Raw genomic sequence first — 24,708 nt, 5'->3', positions numbered from 1 at the left:
TTTTATAATTGGTTAGTTTTTCATTTCTTACGTATCATATCAATGTACAAAGAAAAATAGTTTAAGATATATGAAGAAGATTAACTATGTGCCTTAGGAGAGGTTGATTATTTGTCTTCCCTAAACACACACACACACATACACACTTCAATTATTCCTTTTTTTGTGTGTGTTTCACATTTATGCAAGATATTCGAGTACTCTGTTGCTGGAACCTCTCTCTAATAGTTTTACATCATTTACTCTCCTCAAGTTCAGAAAATTCTGTGGGCATTTCTCATGTTGTTTTTTGCATGTCTTATTTTGCTAATCATCCTTCTGTATCTCATACTTATATGCTCTTTCAGATCATGATTTTACTCGACTCAACTTCCTGGAATCTTATTTCTCAACTTGCTGAAGTTGGTATTAGTAAAACTAAAATATTTATTCATTATACTTATAAAAGTGCATTCATACTCTCCATTTATGTGGGCTAATATATTTATTAATGAACAATTCTTACAGTTATTATTACATTCATGAGGGAGCCACCTGACGTGTTGTCATATGATGGCCCTTTCATGGTGTCGTTGGCAACATAGCAAGAAGCAACCATTAGTGCATTTTGTCTACTAATACAGCTATCAAGGTGGCAGCCGTTCACTCTGAGTTTGGCATTTTTCTGTAATGATATTTGGCAGGTTACGGCAGAACGACCGCTGGCTTACAGTCAGTCTCTTTAGTCTGATTACAGTACATAGTTAATTATAGTTAGCCCCTTCTTTTAACATAAAGTAGGCTTGGCATAAAAGGTATAAAATAGCAATAAGTTGTGAAACAATAACCATGGACACCATCACACAGTCCCAGAGTCACCTTCGACACAACGAAGGAATTGGTGAGCAAACTCCAGGACAAGAATACACTTGAAAACAGTGACAGTATTATAACCACTGACGATATTCATCTGAGGATTATCTGTAAACTGTCGGCTCTGTTCTAACAGTTATTGGAAGGACGTAGTCGGACTAGAGGCCATTAATATCAACTCGATATCAGGGATCCTATATCACAAATACAGGTATCAAAAGAACTTTTAATTTAAATTCCTTTTGCTCGGCATACTTCAAAATTTGACCTTTATAGATATTCACATGCAGAGGTCATGTGCGCCTCCTCCACAGTCCTCACTCTGCCTATATATTTTCATGTTGTCTATGTACTCTGTAAACTTGAAAAAGATTGGTGTCGTCAAGGGAAATGTTAGTGTCCAATAAAATAGGCTTCTTGCATATCTGTGTCGGAAAAATGAAGACTCATTTTACACAAAACTTTTTCAGATATGCACTTAATTAAAAAAATGGCTTTTCCATGGAAATGAACTTATATAATCGACAACTTAATGAAAAACAATGGCAGAATGGAAACTATTATTGAAACAACACTTCACTTAGAGATCAAAATTTTTAAAGTCAATAGAGAGTAGACTAGACTAGACTCACTCTTACGTAGGGACCATTGAAGGGTAAACGGGAAGTGGGGCCAGAAGAGTAGCCAGGCATTGTGTGGTAATTTTCAGCTCTTCGTATTCGACAATTCATGACAGGCTGGGCGGAGGACCAGCCTGTTGATCTACGAATTAGTTGTACCATTGTTTCGAGAGTGCAGTGCATTCTTCAGCTTATTGTAGAACAAAACCTTGATCTTGAGTTTCTTTAAAGCGCGATTTTTGGCTTGGTGAATGGTGGTGATGATAGCGTTAGATTCCTGGGTGGGTGAAGCAGCAGCAGCAGGATGTTGTTGCTTGCTCTCTGGAGGAGCAGCATTAGTCTCCCTGCCTCGTGTAGAAGTCACGCTATGATTGCTGAAAGAGATGTAAAAATACAGTTCGAATGTGCTCATATAATAATAAAATAATAAATTACTACTAATTTTAAAGTTATTATTATTATTATTATTATTATTATTATTATTATTATTATTATTATTATTATTATTATCCATATCGTGCCGTACCCAGGTACGATGTGGGTCATATCATGTATGGGAGTGGCAGGTTATCAGGTTTGATTAGTACGGGAAGGTAGCTCCAGTTACTTGAATCAAGAACCTTTCGGCAGCATCAAGACACCCCTGTAATGGGTGTGTTCGTACATTAACATCAAACTATCGCTAAGTTGTGCTGTCAGTAAATTACAACAAGAAAGAATAAAGAAGCAGTGCAATAGGTCTACTGGCCCATGCTGGTCAGGTCCAACTCACACACAGCCACACCCACTCGTACCTTTATTCGAAGACATTTCGCCAACTATTGGCTTTGTCAGTTCGATACAGAAATGATATATGAAGACAGTAGAATATGCGGTAATCAGTCCCTCAGCCATGCAGGACTATACACAAAAAACAGTGGGGGATAAGGTAATCAGTCCCTCAGTTTAGATACCCAGATGTTGCATGTGTCTAACTCATCATCTCTATTGTGTACTAATACTGTTATGACACGCCCACTCTGCTCTAGGCTGAGGGACCGACCACCTCAAAACTACCTCGTGGGTGATGGACAGATTACACCTTTACATCTACGCAGCTTCTGCTGTCTCCGTATTCGACTGAAGAAGCCCACTGTGTAGGCGAAATGTTTCTGAATAAAGATACCTAACTGCTGCACATGTGTCTTACTTATCTACCTGTCGGTACTGTATTCTCCATTATTATATTCGTACGCCCACTCATGTACCTGTCTAGTCTATTCTTTAAACCTATCAGAAGTTCTCACTGCAATGATACTAAATGTTCCATTCGTCTATAACTCTGTTGCCTTATTAGTGCTTTTTCTATATCCTTTCTAAATTTATCCAACTTGAATCCGTTGCTGCGAACCCTGGCTTGGTTAGATATTTTCAGCACTTTATATATATCTCCATTATTTATTCCAGGGTTCCATTTATACACGAGAGAGTGGAAATTAGTATCTTCAACATATCCTCGCTAAAAACGGTTTCTGGCACATGGGATTAGCTTTGGTCAGAGGTATTTTTCGTATGACACAAAGGATGCGTAGGTGTGTTGTGTTTATAAACTTACGTAAGAGGAGCAATTGATAATAGGGAAGAGAACAATGTGCATTAAATACACAAGCTAAAAACCTCTTTGATCATCGGCTATGAGCTGAGATTACTCGAGTTTTTGGCGCTGGGTATGTGGACAGCCAGACTTTCTGCCCTCATGCGATATCTATTGTATTATATACCGACAAATATGTTAATAAGACAATATTCTGCTTATGACATAGCGAAAAGACGTTTCGCTATGTCATAAACCTCTCTCATAATAGTCTCTGGTGGACGAAACGTCTTAATAAAAATGCCTTAAACAGCATATTGTCTTATCAACATGTCAGCTTATAAGCTGATTATTATTATTATAATCAAGGGGAAGCGCTAAACCCGTAGGATTATGCAGCGCCTGGGGGGGGGGGATGTGGAAGGCATTCAGGCTTAGTTCGGGGAACTGGAGCACAGATCCAATTCCCTAAATCAAGAGCCCCTCACCAACATCAAGGAACCTCCCCTGAGGGGCTTACAAGCTGAGTGCTCTGCGAAGGTACTTTATATTCTATTAATTTTCGAAGCTACAGATGCTATTAAATCACGGAGCTGGTGATTTGACAGGCTACAGATCCTAATTATTAGTATTAGATTAATTGGAGATGTATTAAACTCACGAGTCATATAACGATCCATGGAACAGAAAAGTATCACAATTTCCACTGATCAAGAACTCGCTATCAGCGTCAAGGCATCAAAAAAAAATAACAATGGTTATAAATGACCATAATTTTTAAAAGGGTGGACCGGTAAGCCAGCGGAAGGCCTCGGTCAGATGACCAAAAGCTCCAAAGGCGGGTCATCATCTGACTAAGACCCGCGTCAGGAAACATTTGTCCTGTTTCCTGACGAACCTTACCTAACCTAACCTAGCGTCAAGGCTTAATAGAAGTGTTGTTAATTACACCCCCCCCCCCTTTTTTTTGTGTGTATATGTGCGTGTGTGACCTTTCACAATATAGCTGTGCAGAACGCAGTCAGCTCCAGTATCTCTAGAGATTTTAAATTTATTTTACGCTGTCAGGACACAGGCGTCAGGTGACGTCAGTTACCATTTAGAACACCCCGCCTACACTACAGCTGACTTCCACACTACTATATATTCCCTATTGTTCTGCTTTTGTACCGTATTAATAAAATCCCAGGTTGGCGAAATTTTTTCTCAATAACGTTACCTGACGTTGCACACGTGTATCTTTTATATAACTCGGTATTATATAAAGTGAAAAAAATGGCATAAAATACTGACTCGACGGAAAACAAGAGACACAAATGCAGTATAATGAGATCCTTTATTGGGCGAAACGTTGTCAATGAAGAATAGCATTGTACCACATTTGTGTCATTTCCCAAAATATACTTGCAAAATCAACGTGATGATAAATCATAAAGTATGGGATCAGTGTCCTTAAAGGGTTCCAAACCGTTTTTTTTTTTTTTTGGCAATTTACCTAAAATCTTATTAGTAATTTCAACAATATTTATTATACACAAGGACGCCTCTACAAATACTAGGATGCCCACGTGACAACAGGAACTGGTTTTCTCCTTTCCAACCCCCATTGTCACTCAATAGCAACAGGGTGAAAAGGAGCTAATCTGTTAAACCTCTACTACTGATGTCCAGAGCGAGCAAGAAAGGTCGAGGACACATGCCAAAAAAAGGATGATTACAAGGAATTTATTACTACTGCTGAAGGCTGAGGCAGATGTCCAAGCCCGGAGCATAAGTCTCATTCATGGGTGATCACTGTTGGTTAATCGGGTTTGAAGCTTATTGACCACATGAGTAATGCTGTGTGCATCCTGTTCGTCACGTTAAGAATACTTTAATCCTTAAAAATAGTGATTAAATTCTCAGATATATACACTCGCATACACTTCTCGATTCAAATATACCAGGTAAGTATCGTTTATCAATTGAGTTTAAAGCCTATTGACTACATGAGAGCCATTTAGGCTACAAGTCACCAGTTCACCAGTCAAGAATACTTTAATACTTAAAATAATGATTCATGTAAACTTTGTGTGTGTGTATGTATATATATATATATATATATATATATATATATATATATATATATATATATATATATATATATATATATATATATATATATATATATATATATATATATATATATATATATATGTATATATATATATATATGTTATACAGTATCGCGATAAATTCTTTACTTAAATAGCCATGATGGTGGCAATACGATAAATATAATGAAAATTTATTAGTATTATAATTATTATTATGGGAAAGAGCTAAATTTATATTGGTTATATAGCGCCTGCATAATGGGAGATAATCAGGTTTGATCCAAGGAAATAGAAGGGAGCACTCGAATGCCTTGGATCGAGAGCCCTTCACCCCTGAATGGTTAGCGCTGTCCAAGAGCTAGGTAAGGTAATTAGTACGAAGGAGTTAGAAAACTTTATTGTGCTAACTTAGGTATAAGTGTAAGTTAGGAATTAAGATTAGAGTATATATATATATATATATATATATATATATATATATATATATATATATATATATATATATATATATATATATATATATATATATATATATATATATATATATATATAACAATTTGTTACAGAGGTTAGGTTACGTTAGGTTAGCTTAAGTTAGGTTAGGTTAGGTTAGGTTAAGTTAGGTTTGGTTAGGTTAGGTTAGGTTAAGTTAGGTTAGGTTAAGTTAGGTTATGGTAGGTTAAGTTAGGTTAAGTTAAGTTAGGTTAAGTTAGGTTAGGTTAGGTTAGGTTAGGTTAAGTTAGGTTTGGTTAAGTTAGGTTAGGTTAAGTTAGGTTTGGTTAAGTTAGGTTAGGTTAAGTTAGGTTAGGTTAAGTTAGGTTATGGTAGGTTAAGTTAGGTTAAGTTAAGTTAGGTTAGGTTAGGTTAGGTTAGGTTAAGTTAGGTTAAGTTAGGTTAGGTTAAGTTAGGTTAGGTTAAGTTAGGTTAGGTTAAGTTAGGTTAGGTTAAGTTAGGTTATGGTAGGTTAAGTTAGGTTAAGTTAAGTTAGGTTAAGTTAGGTTAGGTTAGGTTAAGTTAGGTTAAGTTAGGTTAAGTTAGGTTATGGTAGGTTAAGTTAGGTTAAGTTAAGTTAGGTTAAGTTAGGTTAGGTTAGGTTAAGTTAGGTTAAGTTAGGTTAAGTTAGGTTAGGTTAGGTTAGATGCATAAAACATGCACAACACAAACGTTCGCCTGTATTCGACTGAAGAAACCTCGTGTACAGGTAAAACGTTTCGCCTCTTGGTATATACACACTGTAAGTATACTCGGTGTATATACTTTTCTCGATGTGCATCCTTAATTAGAGGAGTAATAGTAGTTATATGCACCGAAATGTGCATTATACACTGGGACATACACACAGGATGTATATATACCAGGAACTGTGTTTCGACCCCTGCAACCTCATAAGGGTGTTATTGCTTTATAAAAGTTAATAGATAATTATTATTATTATTGGGATGAGCTAAACTAATATGGATCGAAAGTTAGTAGAGATGCACGTGTCGCTGCTGCTTGTTACAGGAACAGGTAGGCTTGAACGAAGCCTGAAGTAGACCCCGTGAAAACTGGCTGATAGTTGTAGATGAGGGCGCCTTCCTCCTCCTCTTTGGAGTTGAAGCTCTGGATGTTCAGACGAGCTGAGGACATATATATCAATATTTTATTATTCGTATTTTATTATTATTATTATTATTATTATTATTATTATTATTATTATTATTATTATTATTATTATTATTATTATTATTATTACTATTATTATTATTATTATTTATTATTATTATTATTATTATTATTATTATTATTATTATTATTATTATGTAAAATGAATACTCTATAATGCATCAAAAAAATCCAGAACTGGTAATAATCTGTGATTTTGTTGTACAATTGAATAAAAAGTTATTTGTGTATAGTTTGTTTTGCATAAATGAAAAGTAATATTTCTGTGGTACACACAGACGAGAACACATACAAGGGAACGAAGCTGAGGAGTGAGAGAAATAGGAAGTTGGTGAAAGGGGGAAAAAATAAGAAAGGGGGAAGCCGAGAGAGAACAGATTAAAGATGAAATGAAGAGGGAAAGATGAAGAGTAGTTTTAGGGGGAGCTTAAGTGAGGAGGACTGGGGAGACAGATAAAAATATAAGGAAGAGAGGGTAGGTAAAGTCAAGAACTAGAGAGGAAGTAACGCCCAGAGACAACAGAGGGAACCATTTGTGACATACAGCAGGGAAGTCGACGTGCGACAGTGGAGCTGGGAAAAGAATTACGCGATGGAAAGTATGGACAAGTGAATCAGTAGAAAGATGGATAGAGGTGTGAAAAGAGAGAGTCTGCTTCCAAAATACCTGCATGCTGAAAATCAGGTATTTACCTTTTTGTAGTTGCAAGAACAGAGCAATGATCATCGTCTCCCATCTTCAGCAATGCCATTGACACAATTCTCAGGAAGAAATTGGAAGAGTTAAGGAGAATGGAACAACGAATAGGCAATCTGGACACCCACGATGCCTTGTACCTTCTCACAAAGTGCTTGAGTCTGCCCAGGTTGACATATTTCCTAAGATGTGCACCTTCATATGATAACCCTATACTGCACGAATATGACAGTATTCTGAGGCAGATTTTTACGAAAGTACTTAACCTTACTCTAGAAGACGGGCAGTGGAACCAAGCTACACTTCCAGTCAGACTAGGAGGCATTGGTGTCCGCAAGTCATCACAGATTGCGTTACCTGCTTTTCTGTCCTCGTGTATTGCATCCAGAGAGCTTGTAGCAGCGATTCTCCCTGAACATCTTAGGGACAAGATTGGAGCCCAGGACCAAAAATTCATTGACGGAGCAATGATCTGGGATAATCTAACGGGCTCAGAAACCAGACCTGCTCCCCCCAACAACTACAAACAATCACACTGGGATGGTCCAATAGTGGAAAATATAGCCTCAACGATGCTTCAGAGTGTGTCAGGGAAGGATAGAGCCCGCCTGCTGGCAGTGAGAGCCCCTCATGCTGGGGACTTTCTGTTGGCTGTTCCCAACTCCAGCCTTGGCACACGCCTCGACCCACAGACCATCCGCATCGGTGTTGCCCTTCGACTTGCCGCCCCTATTCTCGCCGAACACAGGTGTATTTGTGGCAGTGAAGCAGCAGACCGATTCGGGTACCATGGTCTTGTGTGCCGTAAATCCGAGGGAAAGATTGCAAGACATGAGGAGGTTAATAAGAACATAAGAACGAAGGAACACTGCAGAAGGCCTACTGGCCCATGCGAGGCAGGTCCAAGTCTCCTACCGGCTTAAGCCAATGCACCCAACCTAGTCAGGTCAGGTCACATTGACTTAAGGGAGGAACACGGCAACCGACCTGGTAGCACAAGCTATCAGGTCTAACTCACACCCACCCACATCTACTCATGTATTTATCCAACCTATTTTTAAAGCTACACAACGTTCTGGCCTCTATAACGGTATTTGTGAGTTTGTTCCACTCATCCACAACTCTATTACCAAACCAGTACTTTCCTATATCCTTCCTGAATCTGAATTTTTCCAACTTAAAACCATTGCTGCGAGTCCTGTCTAGGCTAGATATTTTCAGCACACTATTTACATCCCCTTTATTTATTCCTGTCTTCCATTTATACACCTCAATCATATCCCCCCTAATTCTACGTCTTTCTAGAGAGTGCAGTTTCAGGGCCCTTAGTCTATCCTCATAGGGAAGGTTTCTGATACATGGGATCAACTTTGTCATCCTCCTTTGTACATTTTCCAGAGAATTTATATCCATTCTGTAATACTGTGACCAAAACTGTGCAGCATAATCTAAATGAGGCCTAACCAAGGATGTATAGAGTTGAAGAACAACCTGAGGACTCCTATTATTTATGCTTCTTGATATGAAGCCAAGGATTCTATTAGCTTTATTGCGAACACTTATGCACTGTTGTCTTGGTTTCAGATTACTGCTAACCAGAACTCCTAAATCTTTTTCGCAATCCGTAATATTAAGATCCACATTATTTAGTTTATATGTGGCATGGTTATTGTCCTGTCCAACATTTAGAACTTTGCATTTGTCTATATTAAACTGCATCTGCCACTTCTCCGACCATTGCATCAGTCTATTCAAATCTTCCTGGAGTGCTCGAATGTCCTCGTCAGAATGAATTCGACGGCCTATTTTGGTGTCATCGGCAAACTTGCCGATGTCGCTCTTTATGCCCTCATCTATGTCGTTTATGTAGATTGTGAACAGCAGGGGGCCCAACACTGACCCCTGTGGAACACCGCTCGTGACGCTTCCCCACTCTGATTTCTCCCCATTTATGCAAACTCTCTGCTGCCTATTTGTCAACCATGCCTCTATCCAGGAAAAAATTTCTCCTCCTATTCCATGTGCTTTAATTTTCCTCATTATCAAGAGGAGCCTCACAACAGCTGGATGCCCAGCAGTAAGGGAGCCACCCCAACTATGCAGATCTGATGGCAGCCAGAAGCGTCCAGATGGTATCACCCTTCAAGCCTGGACAGATGGGAAGCAGGTGGTGTGGGACTATACATGTGCATCTACCTTGGCTGATACCTATCTCCAATACACCAGGGAGGAAGGAGGGGCAGCTGCCAGCTTTAGGGAGTCCCAAAAGTCTAGAAAATATGGAGAACTTGCCCATCATTATATGTTTGTTCCCATAGGCTCAGAGACCCTTGGCTCATGGGGAAAGAGTGCATCTAATTTCCTTAAGGAGCTGGGAAAAAGACTCATCAGGGTAACTAGGGATCCCAGGGCAGCTAGTTTTCTGTTCCAGCGGCTCAGCGCGGCTGTTCAAAGGGGTAATGCATGCTGCATTTTGGGCACACGCCCCAGCTCTGAGGAGCTGGATGAGATTTTCGCCTTATAATCGGTGATACACACGTAACAACATGTATATATATATATATATATATATATATATATATATATATATATATTTATATATATATATATATATATATATATATATATATATATATATATATATATATATATATATATATATATATATATATGCCACCTTTATATCAACAATGTATCTCTTAAATCTTCTGTGCCATATTATGTAATAAAATATTCCTATTGGTAAAAAAAAATAGTTTAAAAGATGGGGTGGTAGGGGAAGTGGAATATTCAAATGGCTTCAGGAAGAAATCCAAATATTCTTCCTTGAAGCCTTTTTATCCACTTCTCCGAGGCTATGGGTCCCACAATTTACACCAGAGGTGGACCTTATATATATATATATATATATATATATATATATATATATATATATATATATATATATATATATATATATATATATATATATATATATATATATATATATATATATATATATATATATCCATTGATTGTATTACTTCTACCTGCACTTATAAAATATTCTATTGGCCTAGCACTGTTTGTAAAGAACTTACTAACAAATTTTCGGCACCTCTTCTAACTAGGTTGTTAAGTTTATGGGTAAAGAGTTCGTCAAGTGTCAGGGAGGAATTGTTTATATGCAGAGCCCAGAGCAAGGTCCAATATGGTGATGTAACGAAGGTCAGGGGGATACTGTTGACTCCAAACTTATGCCACAGGATTCATTTACTAGAGTAAAATAGACACAAAGTCGCCTGGTTATGGAAAACGTTAATTAAAGTCACTCACCGTAGTTAACGAAAATGTTACGCACACACACACACCATAGTTAAAGAAAACTTTACACCCTCTCACCCTGGTTAACGAAGAATTTAGCGAAATACTGAGCGCTCTCCACGGCCTCCGGCGTGTGAGGAATACTGTCGTGGTTCGTGTCGTCTGCCCATTCGAACGGGTTCTTCTCCGGGTGGAACTGAGAGGTGAAGATAGGCAGGTCTCGGTGCTCTAGCAGGGCTATGTACTCCATGCCTAAGCTATCCCGACTAGTGGCCAACAGCTTGTACTGGTCTGATAAGCCCGACTCTGTGAAGTTCTGTAATAAAATACAGTAAATTAGGCTTCTGTCAACTCATAGTACCTAACCCGTTGCAGGGATATGAGTACAAACTAGATTTTATTTGACTAAGTTGAATTAAGAATAATAATAACAATAATATTATTACGTGTATTATAAAAAGGAGGCGCTAAACCCGTTTGGGTTATACAGGGCTAGGTCTGCGAAACAATTAACCTCTAACAAGGAGGAAGGGAAACTGCGAATTCCCTCCTTCCCCCTCCATATCCACAGGACAAGGGAGGAGTGAACATGCATATTATACCATATATGGCCATGTCCGATACACCCTCCTTTCCCGCTACGAAGTAAGGCTGACAACCCTGAGAGTTGCCCAAAAGCTCTCAATTTGAGTCTAGATAAGAGGGCTAATAAGTCTATGACCTAATGATACAGCTAACAGGATGAATTTTGTTAACGACGCCTCCTATTCAAGGGAGACTTTGATTCTTTGACATTTTTTCCCGTGTCCTGAGGCGGCAGAGTCCAAGGAGCAGGTAGTTCCTGACAAGAGTTTACCGGGGCGAGGTCAGGCAACGTTGAAATGTTATTATGCGTGGAAATGGCCTTAACGGAAGTATACCTCAGTATTAACTCTAGTCTGTGGTCTTATTAAGCCGCAGACAAGAGTGGCAGTGATCCAACCACTATAAGATGGAAATTAAGGAGAGGAAGGAAACAGTGGTCACACCGCGTTGACACGCAGGCTTCGTGATCCTGTTGAACAAGTATCTTTAGTAACTATCTCTACCGTGGTACGTTAACCGTGGACATTAATTATGTTTATGAGTGAATCTTGGCGAACAAGTGATGGTGACAAGTCGAGTGACATTGAAACAAGTCTAAAAGTGCATTGAAGACTCTATAACATGTACAGTGATACAGAGACAATACTTTAGCGTACGCAATAGAATTGTTACGACAGTGAGTTCAAGGACGGCGTTCAACATGCCTAGAACGAGCGAAAGTACAGCGTCCCCATGAATCATCTTTGTGGAATGAATGACGTATCTTCAGTCAAGCCATCGCATATCGGCGTTCAGACGACACGGTAGTGTCACAGCTCAAAGTTACACGAGCGATGTCCGACTTTCTAGTATCGTCTCCTAGGGGAATACTGCAATAGTCCGATCGGGACATGTTACAAAATTTTGGCCGAGCACCTTTGGAATGTCTTGATACATGGAAGATTCCTCCCAACCCCAGATACTCACGTGACCTCTCTTACTTGAGATACACTGTACAATAATGGAACATATAACAGTTAGGCCACATTGTTGCTAACATTTGCCCAAAGTCCCAAGAGTGGTATCCGAACTTAAACAAAGTCCCCACAAAGTCGAAGACTTGAGATTTGTGGAGTGAAATAAGTATGATCTACCTGTCGTGTGACTTACCTATCGTGCAACTAACCTGTGGTGTGACGTACCTGTGATGTTACATACATGTTTGACGTGTCTGTTGTTTGACGTACATGTGAGTGTGACATACCTGTGGTGTGAGACACTTGTGGTGGAAGTTGACGGTGACGTTGAGAGTTCTGAGGTACAGTATGGTGGTGGCTGGCATCTGGGAGAACATCCTTGAGTCCACGTAACCTGTTGTGAGCCAATAATACTAAACTGTCACATATATAGATAAGACATATATGCAACACTTGGGTATCATTATTGCAATGGAGATACTTACGTGTTGTACATGTTTTATCCATCAACTTGTCAATATTATATATCAGTAATATAATAAACTGTTATATTCCGAGTTAGTGAGGTCAAATTATTATTATTATTATTATTATTATTATTATTATTATTATTATTATTATTATTATTATTATTATTATTATTATTATGATTATTTAGGACATCAGGTCTCTTAAATAATAATAATAATAATAATAATAATAATAATAATAATAATAATAATAATAATAATAATAATAATAATAATAATAATAATAATAATAATAATAATAATAATAATAATAATAATAATACAGAATAATAAAACTGAGTGTGTGCTGAATGTAAACAAAGTTTAAGATTTGCCTGCCATCTTCAAGACCCTCCTGGCCATAAGAGTCTTGAAGTGGGTTAAGTATAGATTTTCATCCTATGACAGCTCAAGACCCACTTATGTATCGCAACACCCACCTACGTGTTTCAACACCCACCTACGTGTTTCAACACCCACCTGTCTTAACATGGTGAGAGCCAACCATAAAATTGTGACATACAGTGAATTCTTATAAAGCTCTTTTATACAGTGCTATTATTTTGTAACTGCATTTAAAATAGTATTTCCAAAACTGAATAGCTCACGGAAAGCCCTTCATAGCACACACTTCAATTGTGAATGAATTTTTTAATATATATGAAAAATCACACTGTGGAAAGGGGATTCATAATAAATCTTATTTTCTAGCATTATCCAAATTTAAATGTGTGGACATATATGGACCAGCTTATTATCTTTTATGTGAAACAGTAAACCCGTGTGGACTATTTTAACGCAAGGTTTGGTCGAGGCTTGAGCCGCCTGTGTTAATTTCCTACTTAAATGGAATCCTGATGATCATAGTGTCATTCTTGAATACAGTCTTTAGTATTCTTTAATCGCTGTTGCACTTAGGGTTCGGTGGTGTGCTGTACCTAATTATTATTAGGTACAGCAGAGAAAGCAGTGTGATGGTTAATGCAAATTCATGATGGTTCAGGACACCCCACTTCCCGTCATGAAAACATGGGCATCCCAGCTGCAGTTTCAAATGAAATTTTGGATTCATGAAGGGTTGATTTTTCTCTGTGTACCTAATGGTGTTATTTGAATTCAGAAATTTTTCTTTGGTCCATATTTGACTTTTGCGGAATAGTGGTACTTTTGGCGAGTTAGGTGCGACTCCTAGAGGGAAGTTATCTAGCTGGTAGGCTGCAAAACTAATTAACTAGAGATGTTAATTTAACTTAATATTTAAAATACAGTGAGGGAATTCTAATTCACGGTCTAGTGATCCTGGTATTATCAACATTGCACCTTGTTGCACGGTAAAAAGAAAGGTAAAAATGGTAAAGTAAAAATAACACGTTAAAATTACACAATAAAAATGGTAAAGTAAAAGCGACACTAGGTTAATGCAAGTGTGCCTTTTTTTTTCCTTTTTACTTGTTCCATTTTTACCTAGGCCATTTTTCTTAAATGCAACATCTTTTCCACTGCATTATCTTAACATACTTCCGGACAGCTTTTCATCTCTATGTTATTAAAGCGTTGAGATTTGAAAGCTTTAAAAATAGACTAACATACGATATACACACCGAGAGATGTATGTCTCTCGGTGTGTATATACACCGAGAGATGTATTTCTCTCGGTGTATACTGTATATACTGAGTTTACTTCAGTCCCTATTTTAGGGATTAAAGTGTTCTTGTCTGGTGGTGAAAATGGTACATGCAGTCTTAATGACCTTACAGAAGTCGATAAGATTTAAACACCATTATCAACCAACTTAACAACAATTTCTAGTCTCTGAGAGGACACTCAGTATTTTTAACTCGCTGGGAATAAGACACACGGGCAACACCTGGTTATCTTCACTGAAGAGACGTCTTGTTAGACTGATAAAGCCCTGGTTGGTGAAACATCTGTCAAATAAAAAAATACCCAGGTGTTTCACGTGTCTTATTCATGAACTTGTTAGCAAGGTTATTTACAGCAAGAGGTGTATATTTTTTCAATACATATATGCTATGAATATTATACACCTATGATCTAATTAACTAGTTGGGCGACGTAATTACTTCATTACTATTTATGCTTGGCTGATTCCCGGTAATATTATAATCATGGGACGTAGTCTAAAGTTCGTATGGGTTATATAGCACATGTAAAAGCGGAGGAAATCAGGATTAATCTAGGAAAGGGAGCTCCACTTTTTTTTAGATCAAGAGCCTTTTGTTAATATCAAGCCACACCCTTGAAGCTTACTGCCACATACCGCCCTGCGTTATTATAATAAAAAAGAAGCGCTAAACCACAAGGGCTATACAGCGCTGATATACCGTCCTGCAGATCCAGAGAGTTGGCGATGTTGTTGGCAAGGCAGTAGGTTAACCAGTTATTGTTGGAAGACAAATAGGTGATCATCTCCATGCCTAAACAGGTGCCCCACAGTGGTAAGTATATGCCCTTAGCGTTGGCAGACAGCACCTGCAGCGGTAAATAGGAGAGGAATTAATGACGTTGGCTGGGGCCATTACGTTTCGGTGAAAAAAAATAGCTAGGGAATGAGTGATAGTGAATGATTTTTTTTATTTGGGTCACACTGCCTACGTCATTAACGTCTGTGGTAAAAACGTTATCAGACTCAGAAGTGAAGCAGGTGGAGTGACAGATTAGTTTTCTGACTTGACAGGTCACACTCCACCGAATTTGTTCCATGTCTTATCAACACACCACTCCTTGTCTCATAACTCATCAGCACATCCCTCTCATGACACAGTTCTTACGTGCACATTCCTCTTATTCTCATAACACACTTCTTCCAGCACATTCCGATTTCTCCCTATTAATGGAAAGTCTATTGCTATCGGTCAGCCATGCCTCGACCCAGGAGATAATTTCTCCTATTCCACGTACCGCTATTTTCTTAACCAGTCTCTTGTGTGGAATTTTAACAAATGACTTAATGACGTCCTTATACACAGTATCTCGGTCTACTGTCTCGAAGACATTAGTGAAAATGTTAGTAAAGTTGTAAGTCTAAGAACGCCCTTTTGTAAAACTGTGCTGACATTCGTTGATCAAATTATAACTTTCAAGGTGGATTCAAATTGCACCAGCAGTTTTGATTAGATCAACTTTCCCACAATTGAAGTTAGGCTGATTGATCTATAATTTGAAGCTAAGGATCCATCTCTCGCTTTGCAATTGGGTATCATATTTGTCAATTTTCACTTTTTATTGATTTCTGGCATTTCGTTTGCATCATCGTGTAAAAACAGAAAGGAAATAAATGTTGAAAATGGTACAAATTTATTTGTCACTAACAGTAAGCTGACCTGAGTAAGGAAGAGTTTGCTTCGGTTTTCTCCCTTATTTTGATTTGTCTGTGGACCAATTGTCTTGTTTTTATCAAGAAATATTTTATGTGCTATCCTGTTTTCTAAACGTTTGCCTAATATATCTTGGCAATTTTTGGTGTCTCCGCCCCTAGTGCTGAAACGCTTAGTTTCCCACACACACATGCACACACTCACTCACGTCTATTGTCTATCACGGAGGGGTAAACTGCTCTAGAGAAACTTACATAATCATATAGGATTTTCCCAGCTGCGCCGTAGCCGCTGTCGCTGGTGATGGGCACAGCTCCTCCAGGGAACAAGATCCTGAGTCCAGAGACAAAACACAAAGGTTAGCAGCATCCACAGGGAGGCCAAAAACAATCATCTGCGCCTCTTCAATACACCTGAGGATATTGCCAGGAATAACGTGGGTTCTGACGCCATTCCGAAAAAAAAAACATCTTCTTGAATTCATTTTAAATTTATGTCGATGGGTCAGTTTAGTTTGCAACATTAAAATATAATTTATTGTAATTAACTCGTAAGCAAATTAAGAGTTTATAATTTAAAACTTTTATACAAAGTGAGTCGAGTTCATGGCTAAATTTAATGTTAAAATATTAGAAATAAAGTAAGGAAAAGTGTCTTGTAATTAATACATGTGTACAGTGTTCACAAAACACACACACACACACACACACACACACACACACACACACACACACACACACACACACACACACACACACACACACACACACACACACACACACACACACACACACACACACACACACACACACACACACACACACACACACATACACATACAACCACAAATAGGTGAGTACATACACATACACAAACACACACACACACGCACACTCACTCACACACACACACACACACACATACACATACAACCACAAATAGGTGAGTACATACACATACACAAACACACACACACACACACACACACACACACACACAAACACACACACACACATACATATATATATATATATATATATATATATATATATATATATATATATATATATATATATATACATATATATATATATATATATATATATATATATATATATATATATATGCAATAAGATCACAGTAAACAGGTGATTTCAGAATATGCAAAACAACCACTGTGTAAAAATAGAGAAATTGCAAGCGCTTTTGCGACTACTCACATTATCTATTCTTTCAAAGTTGTTGTTTTGCATATATATATATATATATATATATATATATATATATATATATATATATATATATATATATATATATATATATATATATATATATATATATATATGTATATATATATATATATATATATATATATATATATATATATATATATATATATATATATATATATATATATATATATATTTATATATATATATATACACTCAATTGAAATATGACAGATATGTCAAGGTCAGCTCACCCGTTAAGGGAACCAGCAAGTTCCTCATAGTATGCGTCGTCCTGGTAGGTACTATTGGAAAGTAAAATAACAAGAATATTGTTAAAATATCAGATAATACTCGGTTATATTTCACATAAATTATCTAGGGCCGAATGCCGAAAACCACTAATGCAGATCAGTATTTTTAAATACGTGTATTACTGTGAGAATCAAAAGCAGTTGAATGACATAAATAAAAACAACAACAACAACAACAACAACAACAACAACAATAATAATAATAATAATAATAATAATATTAATAATAATAACAGTAATGTGGTTACGACATACAGAATAGGGACAACCCGGGCGCCAGCACTCTCTAGGTACTTGACGTAGGAAGCTGCGATATAAGAGGTGTAGTTCTTGTCCAGTCCTGCGACCATCCTGTCCGGGGGACGCTGAGCCAGCACTCCTGTTAGAAGGACGGTGCTGCTTAGTCATTCCTCACAAAGTTTATCCTTTTATCTTTTTTTATTAGACAAACCTGGGAACATCAACCCTGTCCGTCAAATATGTGTTGTATTTCATATTCCATCATACAAGATGAGTTTCGCACATCTTTATATGCATTAACTATTTTGAAAAGAAATAGATATGTAAGGTGCACTACTGTTTTTGGCTTAACGTCTGTCGACTTCAAGTGGGTCACTAAGGTCGCACTGTACACTATCATGAAGACATAAACCCCTAACATAGTGCTTAATATAAACTACGTATATACACTGAGAGATATAAGCACCGTAGTGTATTTACCCGTGTATACTGATCTGATCAAATAATGTATTTATAATTCAAAATATTCAAGAATTTCCCCAACACTGCCAACTTTTTATTCAATAAATGATACATCGGTTTTGTGTTGGAAATTATACCCTGTCTTATCGAACAGCAGAATTTTGGTACGCAATAATTTAACTAATTCGCTCAATCCATAATTAAAACTTTCCACAGGGTATAAAGTCCAGTTGTTATGTGCCCAGATAACATTATCAACAGGTTTGGGAAACAATGTGTGTGTGTGACGCTTACGTTATACGAATCATGAATGATTCACTATAAATACGCAGTATCTTGAACCCTTTTAGAAATCTGCTTTGTTGTGATTCTTTGTTTTCTAAATAGGATGAAAACGTAGCTGGGGTTGGCCAGCGGATACTTGGCTACTTAATTAAGGAGTAATCTTCTGGCTTATACCCGTGACAGGAGACACTTGTCCTGTATCCTGATATTATCCAAATCATCTAACCAAAAAAATGTAGTCCAATCTCTAAGGCGGTACTTTACAAAATAACAGACAAAACTTATCAAAGAAACTTTTAGAGTTGAGGTCTGGAGTTTAATATCAAAGTTTGAAGATAATGGTTTACAAATATTATACATTATGTGAATAAATGGTTCAGAAAACCGACAAGTTCATAAGTGAGACACTTGTGTGCCTTTCTCTGCATTGGACTGAAGACACTGGCTAGCGAAACGTTTCCAAAAAAAAAGATACCTAAATGTTGCACAAATGTCTCATTTAACATTATACATTATAGCCGGGAGTAAGGCTGGAACCAATAGAATGTCTCTGGCAGAAATTTTAATCTAGAGTGACCTATATTACTATACGTCAGGTGGTCTGGTGGCTAAAGCTCCCGCTTCACACACGGAGGGCCCGGGTTCGATTCCCGGCGGGTGGAAATTCCGACACGTTTCCTTACACCTATTGTCCTGTTCACCTAGCAGCAAATAGGTACCTGGGTGTTAGTCGACTGGTGTGGGTCGCATCCTGGGGGACAAGATTAAGGACCCCAATGGAAATAAGTTAGACAGTCCTCGATGACGCACTGACTTTCTTGGGTTAACCTGGGTGGCTAACCCTCCGGGGTTAAAAATCCGAACGAAATCTTATCTTATCATCAAAGTTGAAAGAGAATGACTTCATGATGACCAACTGGCTCTTGACCTCAACAGCTGAGCTCTTCATGATCAATCTCTTGTAAATATAGATTAACTACAAGTCAACATCCAGCCTACAGAAGATTGCATATCAAAACAGACATTAAAACGTGTTCGCTAACATGACCCATCGTGTACACTTTTGTAAAAACCTTAATGGACAACACATTCAGCATTTGTATGTAATTAACTTCTAACCATGCATTCTCCAGTATTTCTTCAGTGTTAGGGCAGTAGATTATTATTCCATTAATGGGGGAACGCTAAACCCATATGGTTCGTAGAACGTCTAGAGGAAAGGGAGGTAATCAAACAGTTCAATCCAGGAAAGGGAGAAGAGGTACAATTCTTTAAATCAAGAGCCTCTTACCGGCATCAAGGGGTACAACAGTAAATTTGGCTACAGTACACTCTAGTGGCTACTTTTCCCCCAAAAAAACGTTTCGGGAACCACAACTGTTTAAATCACAATGCCGTGGTTGGAAGAATTAATAATTAATCCATTAATTTGTAATAAAAAAAAAGGGATGCCGTTTCGGCCTATTTGTCCACGACCAAAATACATTCTAGTTCTCGTTTCAGATTTGTGAATATACTTAATAAACATATTGAACTCACCTATGATGGGTCTGAAATTAAAAATGTCCTGGGCGTGAACCAAGGCCTGGGCCCCAGCAAGGAGAGACGCCCAGATGAGCAGATGCCTGTGAATCATCTTGACTTACCACACAACACTGCCTGACAACACTAAGCAGTCTCTCAGCTCAGCGTCTCATCCCAACTTACACGGCTGCCTGTTAGGATTTCCCAGAGTCCACGTAGCAGTCATTATCTGGACCGTCACGATTTCAGGAAAAGAAAATCATAACCCCAAGAGTGTTTTAGTGTTCTGTCCCAAAAAGAATGTAATGAATTTTGTTATTAAGACTGCAAGAATGGCTGGTGATTGAAGTGGAGTGGCAACCAGAGATGCGGGTGGTACTGCTTGTGATATCTCAAGGATCTATAACACTCAAGCGTCATTGCTCAGTATTATGACCACCACAAGTGACTTCGCACGACTACAGTTCCTTGATAATGTGAGAAGTCACGAAAACGCTTGGAATTTCGCTTTTTTTTTTTACAGTAATTGTTCTGCATTTGTGATATCACCTGTTTGCTGTGACTTTATTGCATGTATATATATATATATATATATATATATATATATATATATATATATATATATATATATATATATATATATATATATATATATATATATATATATATATATATATATATATATATATATATATGTCGTGCCGAATATGTAAAACTGGTCAATTTGCAAGAACTCATTTAAAATAAAGTCTTTTCTAAAATTTTCTCTTGTGCGTTTAAAGATATATTTTTTTCATTAATATTGATATAAAAATTTATAATTTTGCACCAAAAGAATCTTAGAAAACTTACCTAACCTTATTATAACAAGAACAATTTAATTTAGCCTAACTCAATTAAATATATTTTATATAAGTTTACGATAATTTAATAATAAAGAAACACAACGAAGTATATTTTTTTCGTTAGATTCAGAATGATTTTGGCGAAATTATTGCATACACAAATTTTCACTTGTCCTATATGGCAAGATGAGCGTTGCTATTTAAGCCAAGATCGCAAGTTCTGCCTATTCGGCACGACATATATACATATATATATATATATATATATATATATATATATATATATATATATATATATATATATATATATATATATATATATATATATATATATGTCGTGCCGAATATGTAAAACTGGTCATTTAGCAAGAACTCATTTAAAAATAAGTCCTTTCTAAAATTTTCTCTTATACGTTTAAAGATATATTTTTTTCATTAATGTTGATGTAAAAAAATTTAATTTTGCACCAAAAGGAACTTAGAAAACTTACCTAACCTTATTATAACAAGCGCAATTTATTTTAGCCTAACCCAACTAAATACATTTTAAATTTGTTTACAATAATTTAATATTAAACAAACACAGTGAAATATATTTTTTTCGTTAGGTTCAGAATGATTTTGTCGAAATTATTGCATACACAAATTTTCACTTGTCCTGTATGGCAAGATGAGCGTTGCTATTTAAGCCAAGATAGCAAGTTCTGCCTATTCGGCACGACATATATATATATATATATATATATATATATATATATATATATATATATATATATATATATATATATATATATATATATATATATATATATATATATATATCAAGTCCAGCAGGCCGGACTTGAGTCCTGGAGATGGGAAGTACAGTGCCTGCACTCTGAAGGAGGGGTGTTAATGTTGCAGTTTAAAAACTGTAGTGTAAAGCACCCTTCTGGCAAGACAGTGATGGAGTGAATGATGGTGAAAGTTTTTTCTTTTTTGGGCCACCCTGCCTTGGTGGGAATCGGCCAGTGTGATAATAAAAAAAAAATATATATATATATATATATATATATATATATATATATATATATATATATATATATATATATATATATATATATATATATATATAAACGAAGACATTATCGTAGAGAAATGAGCTGTAGCTGTAAGGTCCACTGGTGGAGTTCAAGGAGACGTGTAACCTCGTAGTAAAGAAAATAGTTTTGATGAAAATCTTAGAGTTCTCCTTGAAACTGTTCAAATATTTTACTTCTACCACACCATTTTTTTCAAAGGAATTTTTTTTTATTGTTACTATAACGAGATTTGTTTGGTGTTTTGGTAGCGGGTGGTTAATGATACGTCTTCAGAGGCTTCTTTGTTTATTGTTAAGTCGTGGTGGGTACACAGGCTTGTGTGTTTGTGCCCATGGCCTGGGCAGGGCCATCCCACGAGAGAGAGCTGGGAGGCCTTGTGTCTTGCTGCTAGGCCGCTGTGAGTGAGAGAGAGGCAAGTCTGGGCATACTGAAGTGGCAAGACCTATAGGTGGCAGCACCAGCATGGCGCGAAATATGAACTGAGCTGGCAGACAGCATGGGCTGTCTGTGCAGACAGTACAGGCTGTCTACATACGCTCGGCCACCTACCGCGCGTCGTCCCGACGCGACAATACTTTTGGTAAAAGGAACTCGGTCTCTCTCTCTCGTAGGAACAGGGCACAGAACACAAAATAAAAACATATATATATACATATGAACATGGAAAAAAAACTTCCTACAGGGAGGGAAGAAAAAAACATGTGGGGTGTGCTAAACATCGTGGTCATAGGCAATGAGCGTCGAAGGGCATCACTGCACGCCTTCCTGCGTCTGGACAGATGCTGCAACATAGGAGACATAGCTGCGGCTGAGCTGTGACGTAACAGGGTACGGTCTCCTCTGGAACGGTGAAGCAGTCATCGTAGGAGTCGCTGCAGGTTTTCACTCAACCTGGGGCACGACATGCTGGTGCCCTCGAGTGAGGCGTCGACAAAACTCGGCAACTGGGCAAGACTTCTGGCAAGCGACTCAGGAGGACACTTCTCGACTGGTACTGTCGCTGGGCTGTCACTGCCGGCGAGCGTGGAGCGAGTTGTGGAGCGAGTCGTGGCAGAGACGACTGGGCGAAACATCTGGGAGTCGTAACATCATAAACCAGACTGCAGTGAGAGAGCTAGCAGTCAAAGTGACATCTTCTTTGTGCAGGCTGCTCACTGAAGCTTGTGACATGAGGCTGACACAGTGTGTCATTCTCTCAACAGTTGGAGTTATAGCAGAGGTTAGTCTAAGCGTCCCCAGACTTGTTTCTCTACATATAACTGCACTCTGACGGTCTGGAGGTGAAGTGAAACAAATCTCGATGGGAATCGTAGCAGGTACGATTCTGCAGAACATCACGAGCGACGAGCATAAAAGCTTTCTGTACAAGAGGGCTTGGGCTCAGGGCTGTCTGATAGCTGTCAAACACACTGGTCACACGGATGACTTAACACAGTGGTGCTACTCAGGTCTGGCTCAGACCTCACTGGACACACGAAAACTTTAAAAACACCGCGGTACAACATGGCTTAAACTAGCAAATGATGCTTTTCTGTGCATAAAACTGACACTAAGACATATACTAAAATGTGAGAACACTGACTGAGAGGAATTAATTAACACACGACATATATTTTCTCTCAATCTTCTCGACAATACTGAAATAATTACTGAACACTCGATGGTGACATCATGTGATGTCAGGCGTAATGTCGCGAGGTGACGTCAGCAGCACTGTGACGTCAGCAGACATCTCGAGGTGACGTCAGGCAGACATCGTGACGTCATGAAGTCGGGCACCATCGTGGGTGACGTCAATGTGATGCGGGCAGGAGACCACAGCATGTGGCCTGGGACATCTGGTAACTCACGTGGCTGGTAGATCCACGTGACATCGCCCACACCCAACGTGGCGTTGGGATCCACGTGGTGTCGTGATCTACGTGGCATACTGATCCACGTAGCTTCGAGTGACCTCGGGCACTCGGATACACAGCTCTGGCAATGAATCACACGAAAAACAGCAGAAAACACAGCAGAGGGAGTGGGCAGTGGTGAGTGGTGTATGGTAGGCTGGTGAAGTGTGAGAGTACAGCAGGGTGAGGCAAGGAGCTGCCACTTCCTCCTCCCACAAGCACGTGGAGAACTCACACTGGACGCAGAAATCGCCACAAAACTCACCTCTGGCTTGCTGAAACAGCTGTGCTGAGCTGAACAAAACAGCAACATACAAGTGATGCTGAACACATGACTTGAGAAACAGCGTGGGACGCTGTAGCGTGGGGTCACTTACAATTCTCGGAGAATTTCGGCAAATTTCGGCTGGATCCTGCTTGTACCTGTGTCTGGATGCTCAAACGTGCAGACACGACATCAGGATAACTCGCTGAGAGACGGATGCTTCTTGTATAGGGTGATGAAGTGAAGATGACTTCATACCTCTCCTTCCTTCCTCTCTCTGGGCAAACACACTGCTGCGACCACCGCTGCTACCAATGTTTAATGAGTTTGTTTTGTAGAGCTGAAAGCTGGGTGTGAATTATACGTCTTCGG

At 38.1% G+C, this 24,708-nt stretch overlaps 1 protein-coding gene across 1 annotated transcript; it reads right to left on the bottom strand.

Annotated features, from left to right (window-relative positions):
* Positions 1-465: 465 nt before the first annotated feature.
* Positions 466-20,424, bottom strand: LOC128700516 (gamma-glutamyl hydrolase). The gene is made up of 9 exons (XM_053793762.2): positions 20,265-20,424; positions 17,994-18,117; positions 17,679-17,729; positions 16,450-16,528; positions 15,203-15,350; positions 12,635-12,741; positions 10,885-11,122; positions 6,643-6,760; positions 466-1,846 (listed from the first exon to the last, which is right to left on the bottom strand). The coding sequence occupies exons 1-9, from the start codon at positions 20,359-20,361 to the stop codon at positions 1,615-1,617; spliced, it is 1,194 nt and encodes a 397-aa protein (XP_053649737.1). The 5' UTR covers positions 20,362-20,424; the 3' UTR covers positions 466-1,614.
* Positions 20,425-24,708: the final 4,284 nt, after the last annotated feature.

This window comes from Cherax quadricarinatus, chromosome 65 (assembly GCF_038502225.1).
Source record: "Cherax quadricarinatus isolate ZL_2023a chromosome 65, ASM3850222v1, whole genome shotgun sequence".
Taxonomy (NCBI): Eukaryota; Metazoa; Arthropoda; class Malacostraca; order Decapoda; family Parastacidae; genus Cherax; species Cherax quadricarinatus.
The sequence above is the reverse complement of the archived record's forward strand: the minus strand, read 5'-3'. Positions and strand labels throughout refer to the sequence as shown.

Excerpts from the sequence above, each read along its gene's own strand:
- LOC128700516 (XM_053793762.2), bottom strand. The coding sequence starts at position 20,361 with ATGATTCACAGGCATCTGCTCATCTGGGCGTCTCTCCTTGCTGGGGCC. Across the intron at positions 15,351-16,449 it reads GGAAAATCCTATATGATTAT|GTGCTGTCTGCCAACGCTAA; the intron begins GTAAGTTTCTCT and ends TTACCGCTGCAG. Across the intron at positions 11,123-12,634 it reads ACAAGTGTCTCACACCACAG|AACTTCACAGAGTCGGGCTT; the intron begins GTATGTCACACT and ends ATTTTATTACAG.